This window comes from Mirounga angustirostris, unplaced genomic scaffold (assembly GCF_029215605.1).
Source record: "Mirounga angustirostris isolate CCGP_5_RB_7025 unplaced genomic scaffold, mMirAng1.0.hap1 SCAF_11, whole genome shotgun sequence".
NCBI lineage: Eukaryota > Metazoa > Chordata > Mammalia > Carnivora > Phocidae > Mirounga > Mirounga angustirostris.
In genome coordinates, this window is record NW_026991719.1 from 83333459 (window position 1) to 83356380 (window position 22922).

At 40.3% G+C, this 22922-nt stretch overlaps 1 protein-coding gene across 2 annotated transcripts; it reads right to left on the minus strand.

Moving 5' to 3' along the window:
• Positions 1-764: 764 nt before the first annotated feature.
• MORF4L2 (mortality factor 4 like 2) lies at positions 765-13104 on the minus strand. Of its 2 annotated transcripts, none has more exons than XM_045880925.3 (4): positions 12971-13104; positions 10126-10214; positions 3693-3797; positions 765-2315 (listed from the first exon to the last, which is right to left on the minus strand). In XM_045880925.3, the coding sequence occupies exon 4, from the start codon at positions 2289-2291 to the stop codon at positions 1425-1427; it is 867 nt and encodes a 288-aa protein (XP_045736881.1). In that variant the 5' UTR covers positions 2292-2315; positions 3693-3797; positions 10126-10214; positions 12971-13104; the 3' UTR covers positions 765-1424. The 2 variants fall into 2 exon arrangements, with proteins under 2 accessions (XP_045736881.1, XP_045736872.1); XM_045880916.2 differs by lacking the exon at positions 12971-13104 and adding an exon at positions 11585-11720.
• Between the last annotated feature and the right edge of the window lie 9818 nt (positions 13105-22922).

Consider the following 22922-nt stretch of genomic DNA (forward strand, 5'->3'; position numbering starts at 1 on the left):
CCGGGCCTCCGGGATGCTGACCTGAGCTGAAGGCAGATGCTTAACTAACTGAGCCACCCAGGTGCCCCTATACAGGACTCTCATTTCTAGATTTGTTCTTACTGTATTTTCCAAAATTTCTGCAGTAACATGGAATACTTTTTTTTTTTTGCACGCTAAAGAAGTAAAAAACACTATCATGGGACAAAACCTGGTTTGGGAAATTTCCATATAGAATGGATTTATAATTATAGGCCTCCAACATCAACCCTCCTCCACAAATCCCCTACTCTGGATTCCCACTGTTATGTCTAAGGGATTATGAAAACAGAACAGGACCTCAATGTTGGAATCAGGGTAAGTGGCCATCCTTGGTCCAAAATCTATAAGTATTTCTGATAGTGGTATTTCTACAAGTATTTCTGAAGGTGGCTGTCCATGCTTCCTTTTGTGGGAAAGAGCAAAGCTCTGCACAAGTGTAAGGGACTGTTAAGAGTACCCACTAAATATTCTGTTATACCAGCCCAACTTACATAGGGGCAAGGTGCATCAGGAACAAAACCGCCTCTTCTAAGCAGCACTAGAAAGCGATCACACTTTGAGAAGCCACAGTGAGAAGGCAGGGGAGGGGAACTGGCATGACAGCATACTCCTGGCTGCCACACCCAACAGAAAAAGGAATTCTTTCACTGGAAGTCAGAACTCTCTGATACCATCTAGACCTTTCCTGAGCCTGCTGACTTGTCAGCCTCGGTAATATTAAAGGCACACTGCAAGTTACTTGCTTTGAAATTTAGAAACAAATTTTATTTAAGATCTGAAATACAATTCCTAAAATATCAACTTCTCCAGAAAACCGTGGCTACACAATAATGCATTGCCTCTATCATGTTAGAACGTGCATTAGACTCAAATACAAAAACCATGAAACAAATCACCATCCTTCAACAATTTGAGCAAAGATAGAATGCCTAAGGAACAACATAGATGGACTTGCAGAGGATGGGCTGTTTTACTTCAAGCACCATAAAAAAAAAAAAAGAGCACAAATGCATGGGTTTTCAGGTATATACATTAAGTTGAACCTTTGGCACTAGGAATCAGGGCATTTTGTCACGTAGCATTAACACATATTAGAAAATTGTGTAGTGTCAAAGGGATAGAACCACCAGCATTCAAGCAATGTTGTCAACTAGGCAATAAAATGTTCTACTGAATGTTTCTTCTTTGTCTAATTACTGCGTACACTGGTAGCAACTTTGAAATGAGAAAAGGAGCTTGTACTCCTTTCATTTTCTGTTTAAAACGAAACAGAAAACAAACTGAAACATAAGCCCTGTTATACATTAACAATTTTAAAGAACATCAATTATACAAGAAAAAGACTAAGAACAAAAAGAGTGTTTACAGATACCAGACGTTAACAGTGAGTGGTCAGTAGACCCTCACAGGGCTTTGCGGTGGTACTCAGCCGAAGCCACTTTGTAATCACTGGCAGTAAACAGAGATGCAGCATTCTTTGCCAGATATTTTAGGAAATCATGCAAATAGCCCAACAATAATGCAAGGCTCTTCTCATCAAGGGGCGTATATGCCAACATTGCTCCAATTCTCACAAATAATCTCAGTAGGTGTGGGGCTCCATAAACCTGGGACATTGGCGCATCAGGGTGAGCCAAGAGGATTTCTGCATACTGGGGCCTCTCAAATTTGTAGAGCAGCTGAGTGCCCAACATCACATTGAAATATTCTTTTATTCCGGCCACAACTTCATTAACCGCATACTCCTTATTATCAACATTTCCCTGCGACTTCTTACAATTTGCATACTCTTCCAGAATGGCATCTACATTTTTCTTAGCAGGGAGTTGAAACAGCTGCTTCTGCCTGGTAACTAAGTCCCAGTCCTCAACAAGCCATGGTTTTAATTCTTCAGGAATCTTCACTTTAACTTCCATTCTATTCTTAAATGCCTCCTCACTTTCAACAGTGGGATCTGCCCGGGCCCTTTTCTTCCGAGGTGGCTGGGGTGCTTCGCTGGTACTGCCACCATCTCCGTTTCCAGGAGTCTTCTGCTTGTTCTTTCTTGTCTTCCTCACGGATCCCGAAGGGGGGTTCTCTGCAGAGCGACCCCCCCATCTGCCTGGGAGAGCCGGTTCCAGATTCTTCTGCTGTGGACCAGCAGTCTTCTTTCCTGAGGAGGCCCCTCTCATCTTACTTCTTTGCATATTGCTTCTAGTTGGTTTTTTGAAGTTGTCTTCTTCTGCAGATTGTTGTCCACGAGTTTGAGACCCCTGCTTTCTGGAACTCATTCAACCCTGTTTTTATTCCAACCACTGTAATATATAAAGGATTTTACTTGGTTGTTTTCTATTGTGACCTTTAACACACACTGCTTCTTAAAGGCCCACCAAAGTAAAACAGAAACTATTCTCTGGGAATTTGGATTTCAAATCCTAGTTCAGGATCATCTGTAAGTGACTTACTACTTCCACCCTCTCTTTGATCGTCACTACCAACCACTACTCTCACCCTCCCATCCGATCACTCATTGGACTTGCCCATTAAGTTAGTTTTTTGGTGCCACTCAAAAGACAGGAATATAATTTTAGAAAAAGAATGAATTAAATGGAATAAAACTGCAGAAGGCAGCAGAATTGAAATTAAAGACTCTGAACAGGAGAAATGACAAGATGAAAGAAATAAGAAAGATTAGTTGACTGGAGGCAAAATGAGTAACAGTAAATGTTTTTGTAGGAGTCCAGGTAGGCCTGAACTAGGGTGATGACAGAGTCAAGAGAAACCGAATACAGAACTTGGTAAATGAAGAGGGAGAAGTCAAAGGTGGCTCTGTAATTTTAACCCTAGGTAATTAATGAATTAATAAAAACACTGATTTTAATGGTTAGTTTAGAATCAGCAATAAAGTAATAGGAAAGAAATAATTCATCCATTCAATTAGTCATCATACATTAATGCATATTTGTTTTGGGACAGGTACTATGCTAGGTGCTAGGGATTCAAATATCTAAAGTGGCAATTAAAAAAACAAGGTTAGTACAATGACAGTTATAAGCACAGAGTACTTTGGAGCACATGAGAAATGGTACATGACACCGCTTTCAGTATTAGCTTGTTGGAGGAGGTGATAAATCAGTGAGGGAGAAGTCAGTGCTGATTCCCAGGTTTTGAGAATGGGTGATTAGGTCATTAGTATTATCACCAAATGAGAGTGCATCTAAAGAAGGAGGAAGTGGATTAGAGAGGAAAGAAGTTCAGTACTGGATCTACGAAGTGTGAGGTATACAGTTAGACATTTAACTTTAAAGCTCAGGTGAGGGTCAGAGCCAGAAATGGAGATCTGAGAGTAATCATCATACAGCTGCTACTGGAAGCTATGAAAGCCATCAAAATCATTCATGGAGAGAAGAGGAAGAAAAACTGCACCAAAGTATGAAATTCTGGAAAAACCTAAAAAGAATGATATTTAAGGGGTGAGCAGAGAGACCAAGAACAAAACAAAAATGGTCAGAGCACCCATAGAAGAATTAGGAGAATGTTGTTTTGGAAGCCAAGGAAGTTGAGAGTTTTAAGATGGGCAAGGAATAATACTCAGTATAAAATGCAGCAGAGAGAACTGTGAGATAAAGATGAAAAAATAGTGTTCTATGATTCTTATAGTGTGACAGATGAAGCAATTTTTTTTGACTTACATAATCCTCTTCCTTCTTTCCCTTCCAAGAACTCCTAGTGTTTTCCCAGATGGAACCTCCTAGATCTCCTGGGATGGTCTGGAAGGATGAGGTGGGAGACACAACCTAGAAAGGAAAACAGGTTCTACAATGAAGATGAACTTTTATGAAATAATACAGAAAAAAAAACCCGTACTTTTTTGACTGTAATATCAGAGAAAATATATGAGCTCCACTGTTAGACATACTTCTACTTCAATTAGTCTCTGCCATTTATGAATTGTGAGGACTTGGGCAAGGTATGTAAGCTCTCTTAGCCTTTTTTTCCTCATCTATGGAATGAGGCAAAACTATCCCTTGACTTCACAGGTTCTTCTTAAAAACTTTATAAATACAATTTGGCTAAACAGCACAGTATCTTGCAGGAATACGTGTGAATATGGATACAAAGATGTTCACTGCAGTGGTGCTCTTAGTATTGAAGAACTGGAAACACCTATATATTCATAATACAGATTATGTATGCACACTCTGGAAGAACATTCAAATGAATTAAGCAGAGAACCACGAATGAATATGGAAAGATGCTTGAGTCTACATTATTAGGTAAACAGGCATAAGGCATAATATGTACAATAGGATACTGAAGAGATAGCACAGGTCGAGAAATAACTATCAGTCCTATACAGTTCTTACGTAGTGAGTGTGATCAAACTCCTGTTTTAAACTGATACGTATAAATGCATAGGAAAAGTATCTAGATGAATCAATACCACACTGTTAAAATCAGGGTAACCGCTGGGAAAAAATGAGGGATGGTGGTGGATCAGACTTAAAGCAGGTTTCTCTGATAACTATGACTTTCACCCACATAAAAAGCTCCTCAGCCAATCCTTAGCCCTTAAAACGATGTAAGCAGGCGTCAGGGAAGCCCTAGGGGGGGAAATAAGAGGTAAGAAATGCTAGACAACCAGAGCCTTGAATCAGAGAAAGCAGTTACTGGGGAGAGAGGCCTGAGTGCCAGAGCTTTCACTAACCAAATGAGATCCTCTCACTAAAAGGACACAAAGATCTGAGTAAAAAATAAAAGGGCAAAGGGCTCTCTCCCTCAAGAGAGCATCAAAATCTGTGAATACGGATACTGACCCTGTGGGAATCAGACACCTTCCTGAGAGGGATAAACAGACACATCCTGTGAAGATCAGTGGCCAGTATGTCATGGCATTACATTGTAAGCTATCGAAGCTTACAAAAAGGATGTTTCTAAACGAACATTCATTGTGCCCCCGACAGAGGGGACATGGTATATGAGGGTATCAGAGAATTAAGTAATACAGGCAAAATTCAGAAAACCCACCTCAGAGTTAATACAGTGCAGAGCTTCCACTAGGATAGTTAAAATACCAACTAAAGAAACCAAGATGGCTCAGTGCCAGCCAGACTGTGTATAACAGAAGTGAGGCCAGGCTGGATGGGCAGTATTTTGGAAGTCTTACAGTCATCAGCAATTCCTTACTGAGGAGGAACTTGAAAATGATAGCTGAACCTACTGTACATCCTTGGCATTGATCTCATATATTCATTCATAGGAAAACTACAAAAAGGAATTCTACCTGGTTCTAATTAACTGGGTGAGCTCTGTCATTCTCTACAAATTCTATCACTCTTACAAAGTCTCCATGAAATATCTGACATTATACAGAAAAATACCTGCACGAGTCAAGGTTTGTGACCAGTGAATAAAGCCACGGAAACAGCCTTTATAGAAGTTGTCTCAGTACCTTTATTTTCATCTGAGTATCCTACAGATCAAACAAGCAACTATTACTACCTGGAAGTCAGAAACCAGACATCAAAAGAAGGGAATACCTGTCCTTTTGATGTCTGGCTCCTACTTGTAACACAAGTTTCTGGGTAGCTTTCCACTTTGTACCTCCCTTCCCAGCTTAACACTGCTCCATGATCAGTGACAGTGAAGTTTGCACTATAGATTACTTAATTTGGGGCCATTTTAAACTTTTGAGTTTGCCAGCTTGTCTTCAGTTTCAGGCTTTTATAACGGTTGTTTACTGGCTTAGTATACCTACTCTTTGCTCCCATCATGCTCTCCCTTGTCTCCATCTAAATACCACAGAAGTCTTCTTTCCTCCTTAAATCTCCAACTCTAATCCGTGTTTCTCTCCCATCTCCAATACCATACGAAGCGGATGTTACTTCAGAGTTCAATATTTAAATGTCTCATGTTAGTTTTGCTTATAGAACCACACCATTAATCTATTTGCCACAGGTCTTGTGTTACACATATAGCATATATTTTGGAGCAGCACTTAGGTCCCTGGTGGGTATACAATAGCGATTCAAAGTGAGGAAGTGATTCAACACATGAAGAAAATGGAGGCACAAATTAGGGACGAGTCATCAAGTATTTTCCCACTTGTTTTCTACAGGTCAGCTCTAGGGGTAGGCCAGACGCTGAGAAAACACATTCGTAGGTTTGCCCTAGTTTTCTAAATTTCTGTGTAAATGCTTAAACAGAGGTGAGCTTATACTGGTTATCAAATCTTAACCTTCCCTTTTAAAAAACGTGGTATCACAACTAGTTATTTTTCCCATGTAACATAATATATGTAGATCTTGAGAGCTGTGTATTTCATCAATGGTCATACCTTAATCTAAACACCCTTAATGGAAAGTGATTCCTCTTCAATTTACCCTGCAGAAACTATTACAGCATTTTTGTCATTTCCTTTTATTATTTCCAGATGCAGATTTAGTGGGTCAAGAGATAATAACACGTTGCCAAATAACTTCCTCCCAAGCTGTACCAGTTTTGAACCTTACAAGTAGTGTGTAAAACTATCACTTGTACTCTGGTCAGCAGTGGCTAGGCTCATTTACAGAATTTGATAAAATGTCTAGTTGTTTTATTAGAGATGTTTAACATTTAAAAAGCCTCTATTGGCAACATACGCTTTTGTCCTGTGCCCATTCAGTTGATTCTTAGTGATTTTAACATCTATAGGAGCTCTTTATATACCAAGAGTTGTATTTCCCCTAGTGTTTTTTATAGTGCCTGATGTTAAGATTTTAAAGTTTTATATAATGAAATGTTAGTTTCCCCTTCCACTGTTAAAAGATGTCATTTTAATGGAGGTTTTATATTTTCTTAATCCATCCAGAATTTATTTTCTAAGTTACAAACTGAAAATCTGCATTATTTTCCCCAACTAGTTAATTCTGTGGTACCATTTACGGGTAATCTTTACATATGTATAAATTCCAAAATACATAAAGATGGGGGAATTCTCCCTTTACCTCCCCTCCCCAATCCCAGAATGACTGTGTAAGCTTTCAAATCCTATGTGCATATTCATACCATATACAACCTTTAAAACTAAATGTGTATTCTGTATTTGATTTGGTGAGACATATTGCCCCACACCTTTTCTCGTTTTGTCATGGGCATCTTTCTGTTCACACATACCTAGCTCATTCTTTTTAATATCCACATTACTCTATAATCTCTATGTGCCAGAATTTAGCCAGTCCCTTATTAACATTTAGGTTGTTCCCAGTACTTCATTTTTACAGAAATGCTGTAATAGTCATAAGTGTACAAATATATTAGAGCATTAGGGATTTCAGGACTATTCTCAGAAGTGGAACTGTTCAAAGGATTGGTATACTTATAACTTTGATGAGATAGAGGCAAATTCAATTTGTAAAGAACCACTTTAATTTGTACTCCCAGCAAAAATGTTAAAGTTCATTCACCTACACCTTCAGCAACATGGGATAAACATCTTCTGGAAAACAATTTTTTGCTTATCTAGTATGTAGTTAATATCACTGAGCATCTTTCACACATTCATGTATGTTTTGCTTATGTGAATATTTTTGTTCTTTTTTACACTAGGTTGTTTGCTTCCTTTACTGATTTCTAAGAATTAAATCCTAAGTATTCTTGGGTATGTTGGAAACATTTTTTCCAAACTCATTTTCCTTCTCTGGGTCTGGGTCTGGGTGTGTGTGTGTGTGTGTGTGTGTGTGTATAATCACACAAGTATGTCAACCTTTTCCTTTGTGAACTTTGGCATTTATGTCACATCCAGGGAAAATGCTCCCAAATCAATATTCTAAAAATGATTTCCTGTATTTCTTGGTATTTCTATAGTTTCTTCCAAATATGTGACTTTTCCTAATATTAATTATTAAAGCGGTCATCCTTTCCCCACTGATTTGAAATGCTATTATAGAACATTCTAAATTCCTAGATGTACATGGGTCTTTTAAGGTACTCTCTTCCCAATGATTTCTGATTATTCAATTGTTAAAGGTTATCACTATTTCTAGGTCACCTGGTCTGTCATAGTGGTATCTGTTCTCACACCAGTATCACATTGGTTTAATTATCATAAAGACATAAATGTTGCCCTAGAATAACACTTGTAAATGGTTTCCAAGGATGTTTGATGCAATATTTGAAGTAGCAAATACTGGAGTCAACCTGGAGGTCTATCACTAGTGATTTGGTGGAAAGATAAAATGTGGTTTATCCATAATATGGATTATCATGCTAGTTAAAACAATGCCACTGCAAAAGGAATCAAAAAGAACGCTCTGAATGGACATGAAGACATCCAAGATAATTCGCTGAATAAAAACAGCAAGTTGCAAAAACAATACCTATAGCGTGATACCATATTTATGTAAAAGAAAACACAAAACGTATTTTATATATATATCCATGTATGTTTTTAAACAGGTACATAATTTAGAGATCTAGGAGGAAATAGAACTGAGAATAGTGGTTAACTCTGGAAAGAGTAAGAGATTGGAGGCGAAGAAATTGAAACCTGAGCCTACTCTGTAATATTTACACTTTTCATTATAAGGATAATATATTCACATACCAATTACATGACAAAATCTGTATTAAAATACACATATTCAATGATTTTCTAATCTATTCTTATCCTTAGATCTCACACAGCTGGACTTCTCAGTAAATTATCACTGTGTATAATACATTTTGTAGGCATACCATTCAGACTGGTTTCCCTCCCCCCTCCTAGGTTCTGCCCATTCTTGGAGGTGCAGGTCAAGGTCCTTTTCCTCTCTGAGGCTTTCTCCATTTCAGGATACTCTGGACCTTGCCTTCTCTGAGCTCCTACTGGCCTAACAGCCCCACTCCCTCCCTTTTGCCCTTAATCATTCTCCAAATGGCCTCCTGCAAAGGGGTTTTGTGCCTACCCATCTACTGCATCTTTTCCGCCAGGGCAGTGCCCTCCTCTGCAACCCAGCTTTCAGAAGAGAAAAAAAAAAAAATAGAAGGAAAATATAGTGACTCCATTGGAAAATGAAGCTCTCAAGTCACTGAAAAAACCTTCCTTCATCCCCTCATGCAAGTGATGGGCCACTTAGGAATGCAGACTCCAAAGGCTAACATTTTGGTATGGGTGTGTCATAAATGAAGTGTGAACAACATCTCCTATGGTTTGTTGGAATAAACCTTTAAATACACATATACCATGCCAGTTACATTTATATCCATTCTCTTCTGGATCTTGGAACACTTCCTTTATGTTTAACATATTTTTTGAGTCTGAGACAAAGGAGGAATGACACAAAAGCTGTTAGCAGACTGAATATGGTTATGATTTCCTAGTTAAAATTATAGCTCCTGGAAATTCCCTTGTAAATAAATACGATCAATATACTCAGTATCTTTCTAGATTGTTAGGACAAGCCAGAAGTCATAATTTCAGAATTCAGTTCTAGTGGTAACTGCTGCTTCTGGAAAAATCAGGAAAAAAACCAACAGTATTAATTTTTTTACATTTCCGAACAGAAGAATCCACTGCTTTTAGAAGTTTAAGAGTGTATGTGTGGGTAGGTAAACCAGGATGTACCACAAGGACTAAGAACCGTAATCATTATTAAAGCAAACACTTATATGTGCCAAGCACTATCCTGGTACTTTACACGTAATCCCTTCAAAAATCCTATGAAGGAACTATTATCATCTTTATTTTACACATGAGGAAATTTAGGGACAAAAGGAGGTAAGTATCTTGCCCAGGATCACATAGTAAGTGGCAAAGACAGAATTCAAATTAAGGAAGTCAGTATTTGCTTTCAACCACTAAATTATGCTATACATGAGATGCCACAATTTTTTTTTAAAAAAGAATTATACATATATATACACATATATATGGAACTAACTCTAGGGTATCAATTGTAGCATCTTTTATCAAAGAATGTAAGATTATACAGTCCTCTGTTGTTTGGGCACTTGCTATACTGGAAGCACCCATCCTTTCCTTCTTAGAATTTAGAGTGCTTTCCCAGATAGCCGCTTATTAATCTTCAAAATATTCCTGGACAGTTAGGAAGGTTATGTGGAATTATCTTGTTTGAGAATTGAGGCCAGGAGAAGGGAGGCACTTACCCAGATTCTGTAATCAGGGATGGTTCTGCAACCTGGATCAGATCTTCTGATCCTTACTATACAGCAAACTTAGCTTTTCTGATGATGGCCTGGAAGGTCAAAGAAGGGGACAGAAAAGGACATAAAGTAAAAAGATATGAGATCCTTTTTTTTCCTCCATTAACCAATGCATTTTATCACACACAAAGGACACCACAGCTGATAAACAATGTACAAATGTTTCTTTTTCCTTTCTTGTGGTTTTATTTTCAAAATTACTGTATTGTGCATTTATCTTTATTTTTGATAAAGTAACTGTCTTTTTTATACTTTTTATGAAGGATAATTTCAAATGAATAAAAATGTAGAAGAAGAGTATTATAAACCTATACCAATCACCCAGCTTCAACAATTACCAACTGAAGGCCATCTTGTTTCATCTATAACCCCACCCACTGCTCCCCCCCACTCCGATTTTTTTAGGCTCACCGAATAGCTGATTTTCTGCATTTTATTATGGAAAATGTCAAACATATACCAAGGAAGACGGAATAATATAAGGAACCCCATATGCCCCATCACTCAGCTCAAACAATTATTAACTTAGGGCCAGTTTTGTTTCATCTATACCCCTCCCCACTTCCCCCTACCGCTGAGATTATTTTGAAGCAAATCCCAGTCATCAACGTATCTTAAGTCACTCCCAGACATTTTATTACTTAATCCGCAAATATTTTCCTATCTCTACAAGATAATTTGAAAACATAACCATTAATGCCATTATACGTCTAAAATATCGACATCAATTCCTTAAAAAACCATCAAACCCGTCTTCAAATTTTCCCGATGCATCTTAAACAGCTTTTTTTTTTTTTTAGTTGGTGTGTTCGAATGAGGATCCAAACAAGGCCTACTCATCGCATGTGGTTCATCTCTTGATCGCTCTCGTTCTCCATCTCCCCCCAACCCCCGCCTTTTAAACTTTTCAATATGGAAAATTCCAATCCCCGCTATTTCGAACTAATTCTCAAGTAGTAAATTATTTCACCGGCAAAGACTGGTGTGTCTCTTTTATAGGTCGAATTTCTTATAGGAAAGAATTTGATGGGCAGGAAAAACACTATAATGAACGATTTTACATAATTTATGTTTTTTTCTCATTCTGTTATGCGGGTTTTTCACTCCACAACAACAGCGAATAGCTTTCGGAACCAGGATTGGTATTAAGTGCCTTATACGCACTAACACACAGTACGAGCCTCTGAGGTACACGTCTCTGAGGTAGATACTATTATTATCACCATTTTACAAACATGGAAACCGAGACGCTGAAAGAACAGGAGCCAGCCCAAGCTGGGCGTTGGCGAGGAGGAATTTGAATGCAGCTCTGCCCAACTGTGAAACCATTAGTTAATCCTGTCAATATATGCGACGATAAAAAGAAATCGTCAACCCTTTCACCCCACCCCCACCCCGAAACCTGAAACGAGAATCCAGTTCTTTCCAGCAGCCGACGTGTGATCACTGCCGTCCCTCCAACCGCCATAGTAAAGCCAGGTTTCTCTGGCAACTGATATCCATAGGCAGACACGTCACCATGGAGGCGGGCTTATAGCCTCCAGCCAATCACAATCGTCTTGCCTAAGTTTTAGAATGTTCCATAACCAAATGATTGGACGAGGCCTAACACGTCAGCGATGACACTTCGCCGCAGTAAAGGCGGGTGCTAGCAACCTGCTTCTTCACGGTTAAGGCTTGAAGCAAGCCAATCATCTTTCTCCTTTAGTGCGGGCTCTGGCCAATGACGCTCGCCCTCTTAGGTTCTTAGCCCGCCCTCCAAAAGCGCGACAGCCGTTGGGTCATAAGTCTATAGGGCAGGGTGTTCACGTGGCCTATTTTCACGACCCAGAGTTCCCCTGACCAGAGGTTTTTTTTTTTTTTTTTTTTTTTTTTCCTGCAGGGAGGCATTATGGGTTTTTTTTTTCCCACTGGGAAAGGAAGTGTCTACGTGGCCTGCGGAAACAGGATGGGCGGAAATGAGCTAAGGTTCCCGCGAGTGGGGAAGCGCGAGGTCAAATTTGGGGCCACGCCCCCCAACCTCTTGCGCAACTGTCGGAGTAAAGAAAAATAAAAGCGGAGCGGGGGTTTTAATGTGTGTGTGAGTTGGGGTGGTGGGTGTGTGGGGGCGTGGTGTTGGGGCCTGTCTGTGTGCGGGCGAGCTCGCGTAGCCTTGGGGTTGCGATGTATGCGCGGCAGCCCTCGTGGCGTCGGTGGTGGTGGGTGTGCGCAGGCGTGCGCCCCTAGCGTTGGGACACAGCGTTGGGGCCGGTGTGTGTCCCAGACGGGGGCGTGCATGGGTGTGCGCGCACATGTGTATGTGCGTGTGTGCGTGCACGCGCGCTGTGTACGGAATGGTCTCTACTTTTGTATAAGTTTGAAAATTGTTCTAATGAAAAGGAAAGTAAGTCAAGGCGACCATAACCAATAAAGAGGCTTTGCCAGAAATATTTTGGCCTCTCCTAGCGGTTTAATTTCAGACCCTAAAAATACTCTTTCTTCCCACGTTTTTCTCTGTTGCCAAAATCCTGTTCTAAACCATAGCCTTCCAATAGTTAAGAGCCAAACGCTCCCATCCCCATGTTAGCAATTCCAAGGTGCAGCTTCTTTCCTGTTCCCTGGTATCCTCCCCCCCCCACCCAAAGTGGCCTGCCATTCTCTTGGCACAAACACAATTTTCTGCCGGTAATATAATGTGATAGCTTTCCCCTCCAGTCTCTTTCTCTCTCTCTCTCTCTCTCTCTTTACACACACACACACACACACACACACAGACTCCGAATTTCTGTAGGGGCTTAGGCTCTCTTACCTTTTTGTCCTGATCTCCAAGCACAGTGTCCTTCAGGCAAGTACGCACACAGCTAGTTTTCCAGAAAGTTCTCTGGGTGAGGTTTATACCTCTTGAGTCTGCCACTAGATGCCACCAAATCCCAGCAAAGGATTGGCTGTTTAGTTCCTGGAATTATGGGATTTTGTTTCCCCTCTTCCTGATTTGTTGAACTCCACAAACAATGTATAGGGATCACGTATACCTTTAATTGCTAAGGAAAAAATCAAATCAACTTTTGAAAATAGCCCAACCAGGCAGAGGACTATGGCCCTAGATCCAAATGTTTTTCCTTGCTTCTTAAAAAAAAAATTCCCCCCTCCAGTCCTCTCCTTGCCTTTTTGGGGGGGTCAGAATTGATGAGTGACCCCAGGCCCTGTTGCTGATGATCTGAATCCTTTCTGTGCATCTTCTTTTCCAATGCTAACAACATTCCCCAGTGGAAAATATAGGTGGCTGTTTAGTCAATAAAGACAGATAAAAACTTGGACCCTGTTATGGAAAACTGATCTTTTTCTCTTGAAATTTTTATTAAATATGTGTGTTTGCACCCTATTTTTTGTAGTGGTATGGCTACACTTTGTTATGTCTTTGGAGTTAGAGACCTAATTTTGATTACCCACTTATTAGCTGTGAGACCTTGGGCAAACGATTTATGTTCTGTGATACTCCATTTTCTTGCATGCTTTCTATATTTTAGATGCTGTGTTATATCCTTTACATGGATATTTTTTTATTCCTCACAAAATCCTTATTAGATGGGTATGAATAAAATTCAAAAAACAACAATTAGTATATCTTTCAATTGCCATTCATACACATTTGTGTGCCTGCATATGTGCTCATGCACACACAGAGGGGAGGGGCGAGATCTGGAGCTGTGGTTCTCAAAGAGTGTTTTTGAGACACACCGCTAGCATTACTATCACTTTGGGGGAAGTTGTCAGAAATTCAGATGCTCAGGCCCCGCCTCAAGCCTAATGAATAAGAAATCCTATGGTTTGGTGATCTGTGTTACACTCTTCTGGTGATTCCAATGTACACTGAAGTTTAAAACCACGGTTTTGGAAGGCAGAAATGCCATGCTGATTTTTGTACACTCCACTAGAGGGTGCTACAGAATGTAAAGCGAGGTAATAAATGATCTGTTTATTGAGACACCCTGCATATTTTATCAAAAATTTTTGTCCTTTCTCATTGATGTATAGTTGGCATACAATGTTATATTAGTTTCAGGTATACAGCATCCTGCATGTTATCAGACCCATTTTAAGATTAAATAACGTATAGAGGTGTTCAGTTGTTTTCTTGGTGTGTACAAGTATGGGAGTCAGGATTTGAACTTTACCTGCTTCTCAAGCCCAGGCCCCTGACAGTACTCTGTTTTTCAGCTATAATAGCTTGTCTTTCTGGGCCTCAAAATATGTAACAGATACCTTGTTCCCTGCTTTGGATAACATTGACTAGAGCGCCAAGAACAGGGCAGGAAAGCAAACCAAATAAGTGGAAATATTTTGATGATTTCATACCCTCCCACATATCTGTTCTATAATAAGATATCATGTAAAGCTCATGAGTATTTTCCTTCTTGCTTTTATATTTCCCAAATGCTCTCTCTACACTTCTCTTTTTTAGTTTATGTCTGAACCTTATCTAAGTGTGGGAGAGAAATCAAGGTGGTGAGGAAACACAGTTGTTGAAAGCCTATTATGGGCCACACTGTATAGCTCTATACACATTAATCCCAACAATAGGCCTGTAAATTAGGTGATGATTATCATCATTTTATAGATGATGAAAGTGAGTTCTAGAGACTATAATTATTTTTCTTTGGTCATACAACTTGTAAGTGGTGGAGTCTGGGTAATTCCTTGTATATCTGACAGTATTACCTTGCTAAACTTTCTACTGCTCAGTTTTGAATCTTGTTTAGTTACTGTTTATGTAACTTTCATGTTATTTAATTTTTCTGAGCCTCAGTTTTACCATAAATTAAGTGGGAGCAAATATTCCTGCTTCATAATGTTAGAGTTGCAGTATCCAAAACAGTAGCCACTAGACACGTGGGTATTTAAATTTGAATTAAAGTTAAGTAAAATTAAAAATTCAGTTCCTCAGTTGTACTAACCACATTTCAAGGGCTCAATAGCTACTTAAGGCTAGTATTAGTACCATCTTGGACATCCACAGATACAAAACATCCCCACCATCCCAGAAAGCTCTATGGTACAGTGCTGATTTAGAGTATATAAAGTATGTAAAAGGACTTAGCATAATGTATAATTCATGGCAGGTGCCCAAGAAAAGTGATTTCCTTTGCTCTTTCCTTTCAGCATTAGGGCTAGGTATGTTCTCCTGTTTTATTGACGGAGTCAGGAGAAGGGAGTAACTTACTCAATGTACTGTAACAGAGGATATGTCTGGCATTGGGACCTACATCTCCTAACTCTCACTCCAATATTCTCTCTAATGGACCCATCCTTATGTGCTACTCTGTTGAATGAGATCTCAAGGCTGAGGATGTGAATAATGTGAATTAAGTTTGGAGTCAGGGTAGTAGCAGAAAAAGACAGGAGCTGAATGCCTTCTATGTGCCAGTCAGCACTGTGCTCAGTTCTTTACATTTATTATCTTAGGGAATCTTCACTGAAGCCCAGAGAAGTTAAATACTCACTTCAAGTTGCCAACTAGTAAATGGCAGAGCAAGCATTCACAAGCATTCAGACTTCTTTCTGACTCCAAAGCCCATGTTTTGTTTTGTTTTGTTTTCATTATGCAATGCTACCCTCTGCAATGTGAAAACTCTCCTGCCCCTTCCACTTACTAAGTAGGATAAAGCTTCAGCAGATTCCTGCTTCTTAGTGGGTCCTCAGAAAATGCAAGTTACTCTTCTTCCTTTTGCATTTATAGCTGAACCATTGTCTTCACAATCCGTTTCAACTGGAAGGGAAAGATAGCTGAAATTACTTTTTGTTTGGCTTCAAGACCCAAGTCCAGACAGAGAGTTTACAGTCCCAGCCTTCAGAGAGAACACCAAATGGCTCCAAGATCTCTCCGTTAATTTTCAAGATCCCCATTTGCTCATACAATGCCTTTGTGCTCATTAGAAACCTGAGCCACCTGGGGGCAGACAAATTGTAGGGAAGTGTCCACTCCAGTGAAACAATGAGAAAAATATCTCTCTTTCTCAGGGGTGTTGGAGATAAAATATCTCTCTTTCTCAGGGGTGGTGCCCCACCAGGGCAGTGGAAGAATGAATTTCAACCTCTGCGTGTTTCCTCTCATTGGGTACCCTTGTGCAGGGGGCACCCTGCCCTGCCTAACGGTATCTGTTGCCCTTACCTGGTGGCTAAGAGCCTTCCTAGGTCTGAAAGGTAGTGTCAGTCTTTTCTGGAGAGAGTAGATAGGGTCACCAGTATCCTCTCATGGCTTCTGGATAGTAGATGAAATTGTTGCATTCTTAGGTTATTTTGATATTTTTTCATTTGGTTCTTACTAGTTTATTGGATGATTTTTAAAAGACTTTGGTTAATTTAAAAGTTAAAAAAACTTAATATTTCAAGGCTAAGCAAAATGGTATTTCTTTAATAATAATGTTTTTCTATCTATTTATACCTGCCTCATTCCATAGGGATTTCACAAACCAGTTCAGCAAATTACTCTGCATCAGTCTAGTTTGCTAGCCTATGACAGGGCAAAGGATGGAAATAGTCATGGGAAAATTTTATCCTTTTAAGGTATTCTCTTCTAGCTCTTGTCTCCTCCTACAATCAACCCACCCCTGCTTCACCTGACCCATCCATTTAGTAGAAAGAGGTTACTTCAAATGACTGAGACCCTAAATCTAACCAATGTAGTCCTTGGGTGACCCTAAACATAATGCCTTGGTTTCCCCTTCCTGAGTCAGTAGTTTAGCATGCAATATACTGAAATTTGTGATTTTGTGAACCACAGGCTTTACTTGGAATCATCATGTTAAGTTATCCGTGTTACACATCAACCAACAGAGATGAGGACTGATTATCACCAGTGTATGTTGACTCCTACAATCTGATCATTGCCTCAAGAGGATGCCTTGAGCCAGTTTTCCAGAGATAACTTGTTTATGCTTATAACCTGCACCCACAGTCCCCATTTTATTGGGAATGAAGAAAGCTATGTCTTTTGAAAACTTCAGCTGCCATATTAAGGAGGACAAACCAGTAGTACTTAAAGTGCTGCATCTTCAAATTGTTGAAGCTTTATGATGTGTACATGGGGGTTCGTTATACTATTATTTCTATTTCTGTGTATTTTTTGAAGTCTTCCATAATAAAACATTTAAAAACAACAACAAAAAAGTGCTCCATCATTCAGGAGGAGAACACACATAGGTTTCTCTTTAGAAGAGTACTAATTAACCTAGGGGTGGGGTGGAATATACACCCCATTGGTAGTGATGTGCCATGTAAAAATCTGGGGAGGGGAGATTTTAAATTGAAAAGGCCTGTGCATCAGACATTCTGATAAGATCTTTAAGAAGGAGAACCTCCTCTGGCCTGTAGTCCCCCTCCATCAGACCCCTGAAGAAGCTGCTGTAATCAGCCACTATTAGTGAAAGAAGTGTATCATATCCCTTGGGCATTTGGGAGTAGGGGGAGTTTGAAAACCATGGAAAACCAGGCATCAGGTAATTGATGGAAGCGGTGTTAGCCAGCAGGCAGAGAATCACAGGCAAAGGGAACCTGGGGGCAAGAGACAGCTAGTAGTATAAAAAGGCTTCATTCTCATCCCAGGTGAGTGCTGGAGAGGGCAAACCTACCAAGAAAGGAGGGGCCCAGGGAGCAGAATATGTGGCAAAGAAGACCCCACTTAGAATCTCAAAAGGTATTCTTTGAAGACTCCAGAGTACACACACACACACACAGACACATATGTGCACGCACGCATACATGCACTCATACCCAAGGACCTGGAACCTGTCTGCTGAGCTTGGAAAGGTAGGCTCCATAAAGTACAGATTGAAAACTATGTGGTTTGGTTCTTGTCGTTGTGCTTTTACTGTGCCACTGAGCAAAGAAGGGTATTGGTACACTGCTGGGAGTGAGACATGGTTGGAGAGGTGGGGCATTGTTTAAGGTGTGGGGACCTAGGAGGACATGTTCTTTCAAGGCCCTGAATGTTGAGGTAACATGATTAGAAACTGGGGACAGAGAAGAGAGCAAGGGCAGTTCCTAAAAAGGTACAAAGCCGAGATTCACCCAGCGGCTCCTAGGCCAGAGTTGTGGGTGGGTCATCAGTGAGACCCAGGCGGGTGCCGCCAGCTTTCAATAGAGCTGGTCTGTGAAACTTGGCTGGGAGGACAGAGGAAGATTGATGTTTGCTTCAGAGTGGGGCTGTCAGCTGTGCTCACCACCTCACCATGGTCCCAGCTGTAAACAAAAGTCCTGGCCCTTCATGGCACTGCAGAGCCGTCCAGGCTGGCGTAAGTCTCTGAGGACAGCTAGACCATTTTCTCATCCTGGCTGACAACCAGAAGACAGAAGAAACAATAGAAGGTGGTGGTGGTGGTGGTGGGAGGGGGGCAGGATTGGAAGGGGGTGAGAAGCAGTGACCAGTGGGAAGGAGCTGTCGATTTCAAATCTTAGGTCTTTGGATGCAAGTGACAGAAATCTTTCAGAGAAAGCAGACCCCTTTCGATGTCAGCTTCACAGATAATAGTGAGTTACTAAAGGAGCCCTGCAGGGACTACAGTGCCTCATTCACTCATTCATTCATTCATTCATTCATTCATTTTTTTTCCAGTAGGCTCCACACCCAATATGGGGCTTGAATTCATGACCCTGAGATCAAGAGTTGCATGCTCCACTGACTGAGCCAGCCATTCATTCATTTAATAAGAGTAACATAATGTACCCATCACTGGGCTAGGTACCCAGGATGATGCCAAAGTAATAGAAGACAGTTCATAAATTCAAGGATCTTACAGGGAGTTGGGGATATGTGAAAAGTTAAGTAAAAATACTAAATAGTGTATCTTTAAATGCTAAGTGACAAACATGGGATAGGACTTTAGAAGCAAGAGAAGCCATATCTGGGCATGATCAGACAAGGTGGGATTTGAGATGGCCTTAGAATGATAGACGTGATTTGCCTAGAACGAAAAGGAAATTGGCATTCCAGGCTGGGGCCAGAGCATTACAAAAATGAGGACTGCTTTGGCTAAAGCAAAAAGTTATTGTGTCAGAGACTTTCTTCAACTCCTCACCCCCGAACTCATCACCATAGCTAACCCAGACTTTGGGTACTTGAAATGTCACATCTTCAGGAAGATTTCCTTGATTTCCAGGTTAAGTACCCTTGCTTTATGTTCCTCTAGCACCCACTACTTTCCACTTTTTAAGCTATGACTATTTCCAACTAATGACTTACTCTTGTCTCCCTACAATTTTTTTCCCACACTGCACTCAGAATGTTCTTTGCAAAATGCAAATCTGTTACAACACTTCCTTCTTTAAAACTCTCTTCCTCGACCCTTTCATTCTCCTTTGCCTCCCTTTATGTCCTTCCTGCTTCCAACCCTCTTACTTTCCCTTTAGGTCATATCTTAAATGTCTCTGTCTCAGGGAAGCCTTCCAGGACATCCCTTCCCCAAAATTCAACCACAACTAGGTCAAGTCCCTCTCTTAAATATTTCCATAATACTTCCACATTTTCTCCATTTTATTATTCTCTAATAACAGTCCAAGTTTGTCTCCCCCACCAGAATATAAGCCCTCTGAGGCCAGGGCTATGTTTCTTCTTCATTGTGTGTTGCCCTATATTTAGTACAATGCCTGGCATATTGTGGTAGGTGCTCCACAAAAATTTATGAATGAATCCAAGGGAGATGAGGCAATATTGGTAGGTGAAAGCCAGCCTGAAGAGATTGTTCTTACATCTAGGGGCAAAGAGAACGCTTTAAAAGTTTTTGATTATGGAATGAAGAAATAATTACATAACACTGACTTTTAAAAAACAACAAAAAAACTATTCAGACAAAACCCAAAGAGCTCCAACCTCAGCTTACCCCAAGCCCTAGCCTCCCGATTATCTTGTGACTCATATTCTCTCATACCTGGTCCTGATACCACTTACTCCTCCAAAAACACAAGAAAACTTACTCATTGATTATTCCAACCAGAGAGATTTGGCACTAGAACCAAAAGCACTTACTTTAACACTTGTGTTTGTTCATTCAGCTGATATTTATTGTCCACCTCCATTGTTTTAAGCACTGTGCTCTTAGTTACAGAAGAAGAAGATATTCCTACCTTAATGGAGTTCACAACTGAGTGCACTCTTCATACTGATCACTCATTTCATAGCTTCAAATTTCTAGTGAGGGATTTTGCCTTACCTGGGCTCGATTAGGGAGACTTTTCAGGGCATTAAGAGCCTGAATCTCCGGGTTAGATCCTCTGTAAAACCAGGAGTCACACTCAGAGAATGGATGCTTATGCCGACCCACACTAGACTTTTACCCTTCCATGAGGAGACTAAATGGCAGGGTGGAGAATGTCTGTAAGGGCATCCAGGGAATAGCCATTCCTTAACCTTATGAGGCTGGACCTAATAAAGCAAACAGGTCTCCAAGGTGTACCCCTTGAGTGAACCAGAGTGGAGAAACTCAAGGAATGACAGGAAAATGAATTAGATTTTCCCATAAAAATTGAAGAGTTGTTCTGTCCCCTGAGGGGATCTGAAACAAAAATATCACTCCAAGAAACCTTCCAAAGATAATCAGAAAGTACCCACCCTCACCCTGGGGTAGATATGAATGCCAGGGGATGGCTGCTTTTCATCTTAGATTCATTTCCCAAATGGTTAGGAAGATAGCAAATGGGGATGTCGGAAAGGCAGTGCACCTCTGCCCTGCTCCAAGGAAGAGTAAAGGGAAGAAAGGGAAACTGTTTTGTAGTTGTAGTCCTAACTGATTATCTCTTGGTTGAGGGATAATATCAAAAAATGGTATTAGTAACATTTTGAAAATACGTTCATTGGTTTTGACTCTCTCTCCCTTAAATCCTTTACCCTGAATATGAATCCATCACCAGGCTATCAGGGAGAGAGAATACGGAAGTAGCAGATAGACATGAATGAGATAAATGTCCATAATTCATTGCTCTTCTCTGTTAGGTGGCCTTGGATAAAGAGGGTTCATACATCTGGAATTTGAAATCCTAAGAGATGGGCAGGAAGAAGTCAGTAGAGTATATTTCATAGAAGGATAGCAATGTATTCTGAAACCATATTGTATCCTTCCTTAAAGGACAAACCTGAAGCTTAAGCCACTTAAGTGGTCATAACAGGTTATGTTTCTTCTACGGAAAGGCTAAAAGAAGTATAAGCCTAAGGGATTCACAAATAAATTCACAAGGGAACCCTGGAAGACAATGAGTTTGTAGAATTTGGAGCTTGGCATGACCATTTTTAAAAATAATTTTATTTTTAGGTAATATCTACACCCAACATGGGGCTCAAACTTAGAGCCCTAAGATCAAGAGTCACATGCTCTACCAACTGAGCCAGTCAGGCACCCCTTGGCATGACAATTTTATACCTGTCATAGCCTAACAGGTGCCAAGATTTGAGCTATCCTCTTTCTATGGGGACTGTGGATATCTAATATGGGTATCAGCCAATGATTAACATGGCAGAGATTGAGGATTGAATGGTCATCACAAAGGCCATTTCTTCAGCTACAGATTACCTTTGGCCTTTATTTTTTATTTTTTAAAAGATTTTATTTATTTATTTGAGAGAGAGACTGAGAGAGAGAGCACATGAGAGGGGGGAGGGTCGGGAGGGTCAGAGGGAGAAGCAGACTCCCTGCCGAGCAGGGACCCTGATGCGGGACTCCATCCAGGGACTCCAGGATCATGACCTGAGCCAAAGGCAGTCACTTAACCAACTGAGCCACCCAGGCACCCTACCTTTGGCCTTTAAATCGTCTGTAGTCTATGTGTCACAGCAGTCTCAGAAATGTGCCTCTGAAGCTGATATGATATGACACACTTCGGTCCTTCGCTTTCTATTCCATTCTTTCCCTTTATAACTTAATTAAGTTGGGAAAAAAAAGGAATTACACCTAGGGCCTGGGGGCCCTCAGTGTCCCCATGTTGTCTGATAAGCAGACCAGACTAAATGATCTGAGAAGGCCCTTCAAGCTCTGTTGTGCCAGGTTCTGGGATTCCAAGACATTGTGATCCATTGACCCAGTTGCATTATGGGGAATCCCATGAGAGATTAGTTTTCTAAAAGAGCCAATTGTTTGTTTCTCTGTGTGGGAATAGTGGTAAATGTAGTCAAGATAGCAAATGTGCTGCTGTGACCAAAGTTCCCAAGCATTCTTGCCCTTCTGATGGTCAGGGCTGTCTTTATAATAATGATTCTCACTGCCTGAAGTAGTTAGGATTAATGCTAAATTGAAGACTGATAAGACTATGATCAGTCAGCAAAACATTATCAGTAAGTGAAAGGGGAGGGAGGCTAATAAAGATTCAGGACTTCTGTGGGTTGATAATTTGAAGGACAGCGTAGAATCAGAAAGATGCCCAATTGCTAGATTCCTTTGTCATGACTGTCTTTCGTTTTGGACTATTCTCAAAAAAATAAGTCTTCCTATATACTATTATTCAAATAATACAGTTCTAACACCCCTTGACCTGTTAAATGAATTACCTCTGAAAGTTGTAGATGACGTAGTTTTGTTTCTCATATTTTTATAAGCAGGAGTAACCTCTCTTCTTGCTTCCCCTATCCCTACCCCAAACAAAATATTATGGTGAACTAAATATATCAGCCGAAAGTAGAGTTAGTCTGACTAAAATGTGTGTATAGTGTGTGGCGGGAGGAGAAGAGGGACTGCCTGTTCTTTTTTTTTTTAAGATTTTATTTATTTCTTTGAGAGAGA

What these genes read in the sequence shown, in the direction of transcription:
- MORF4L2 (XM_045880925.3), bottom strand. Translation starts at nt 2,291, where the DNA reads ATGAGTTCCAGAAAGCAGGGGTCTCAAACTCGTGGACAACAATCTGCA.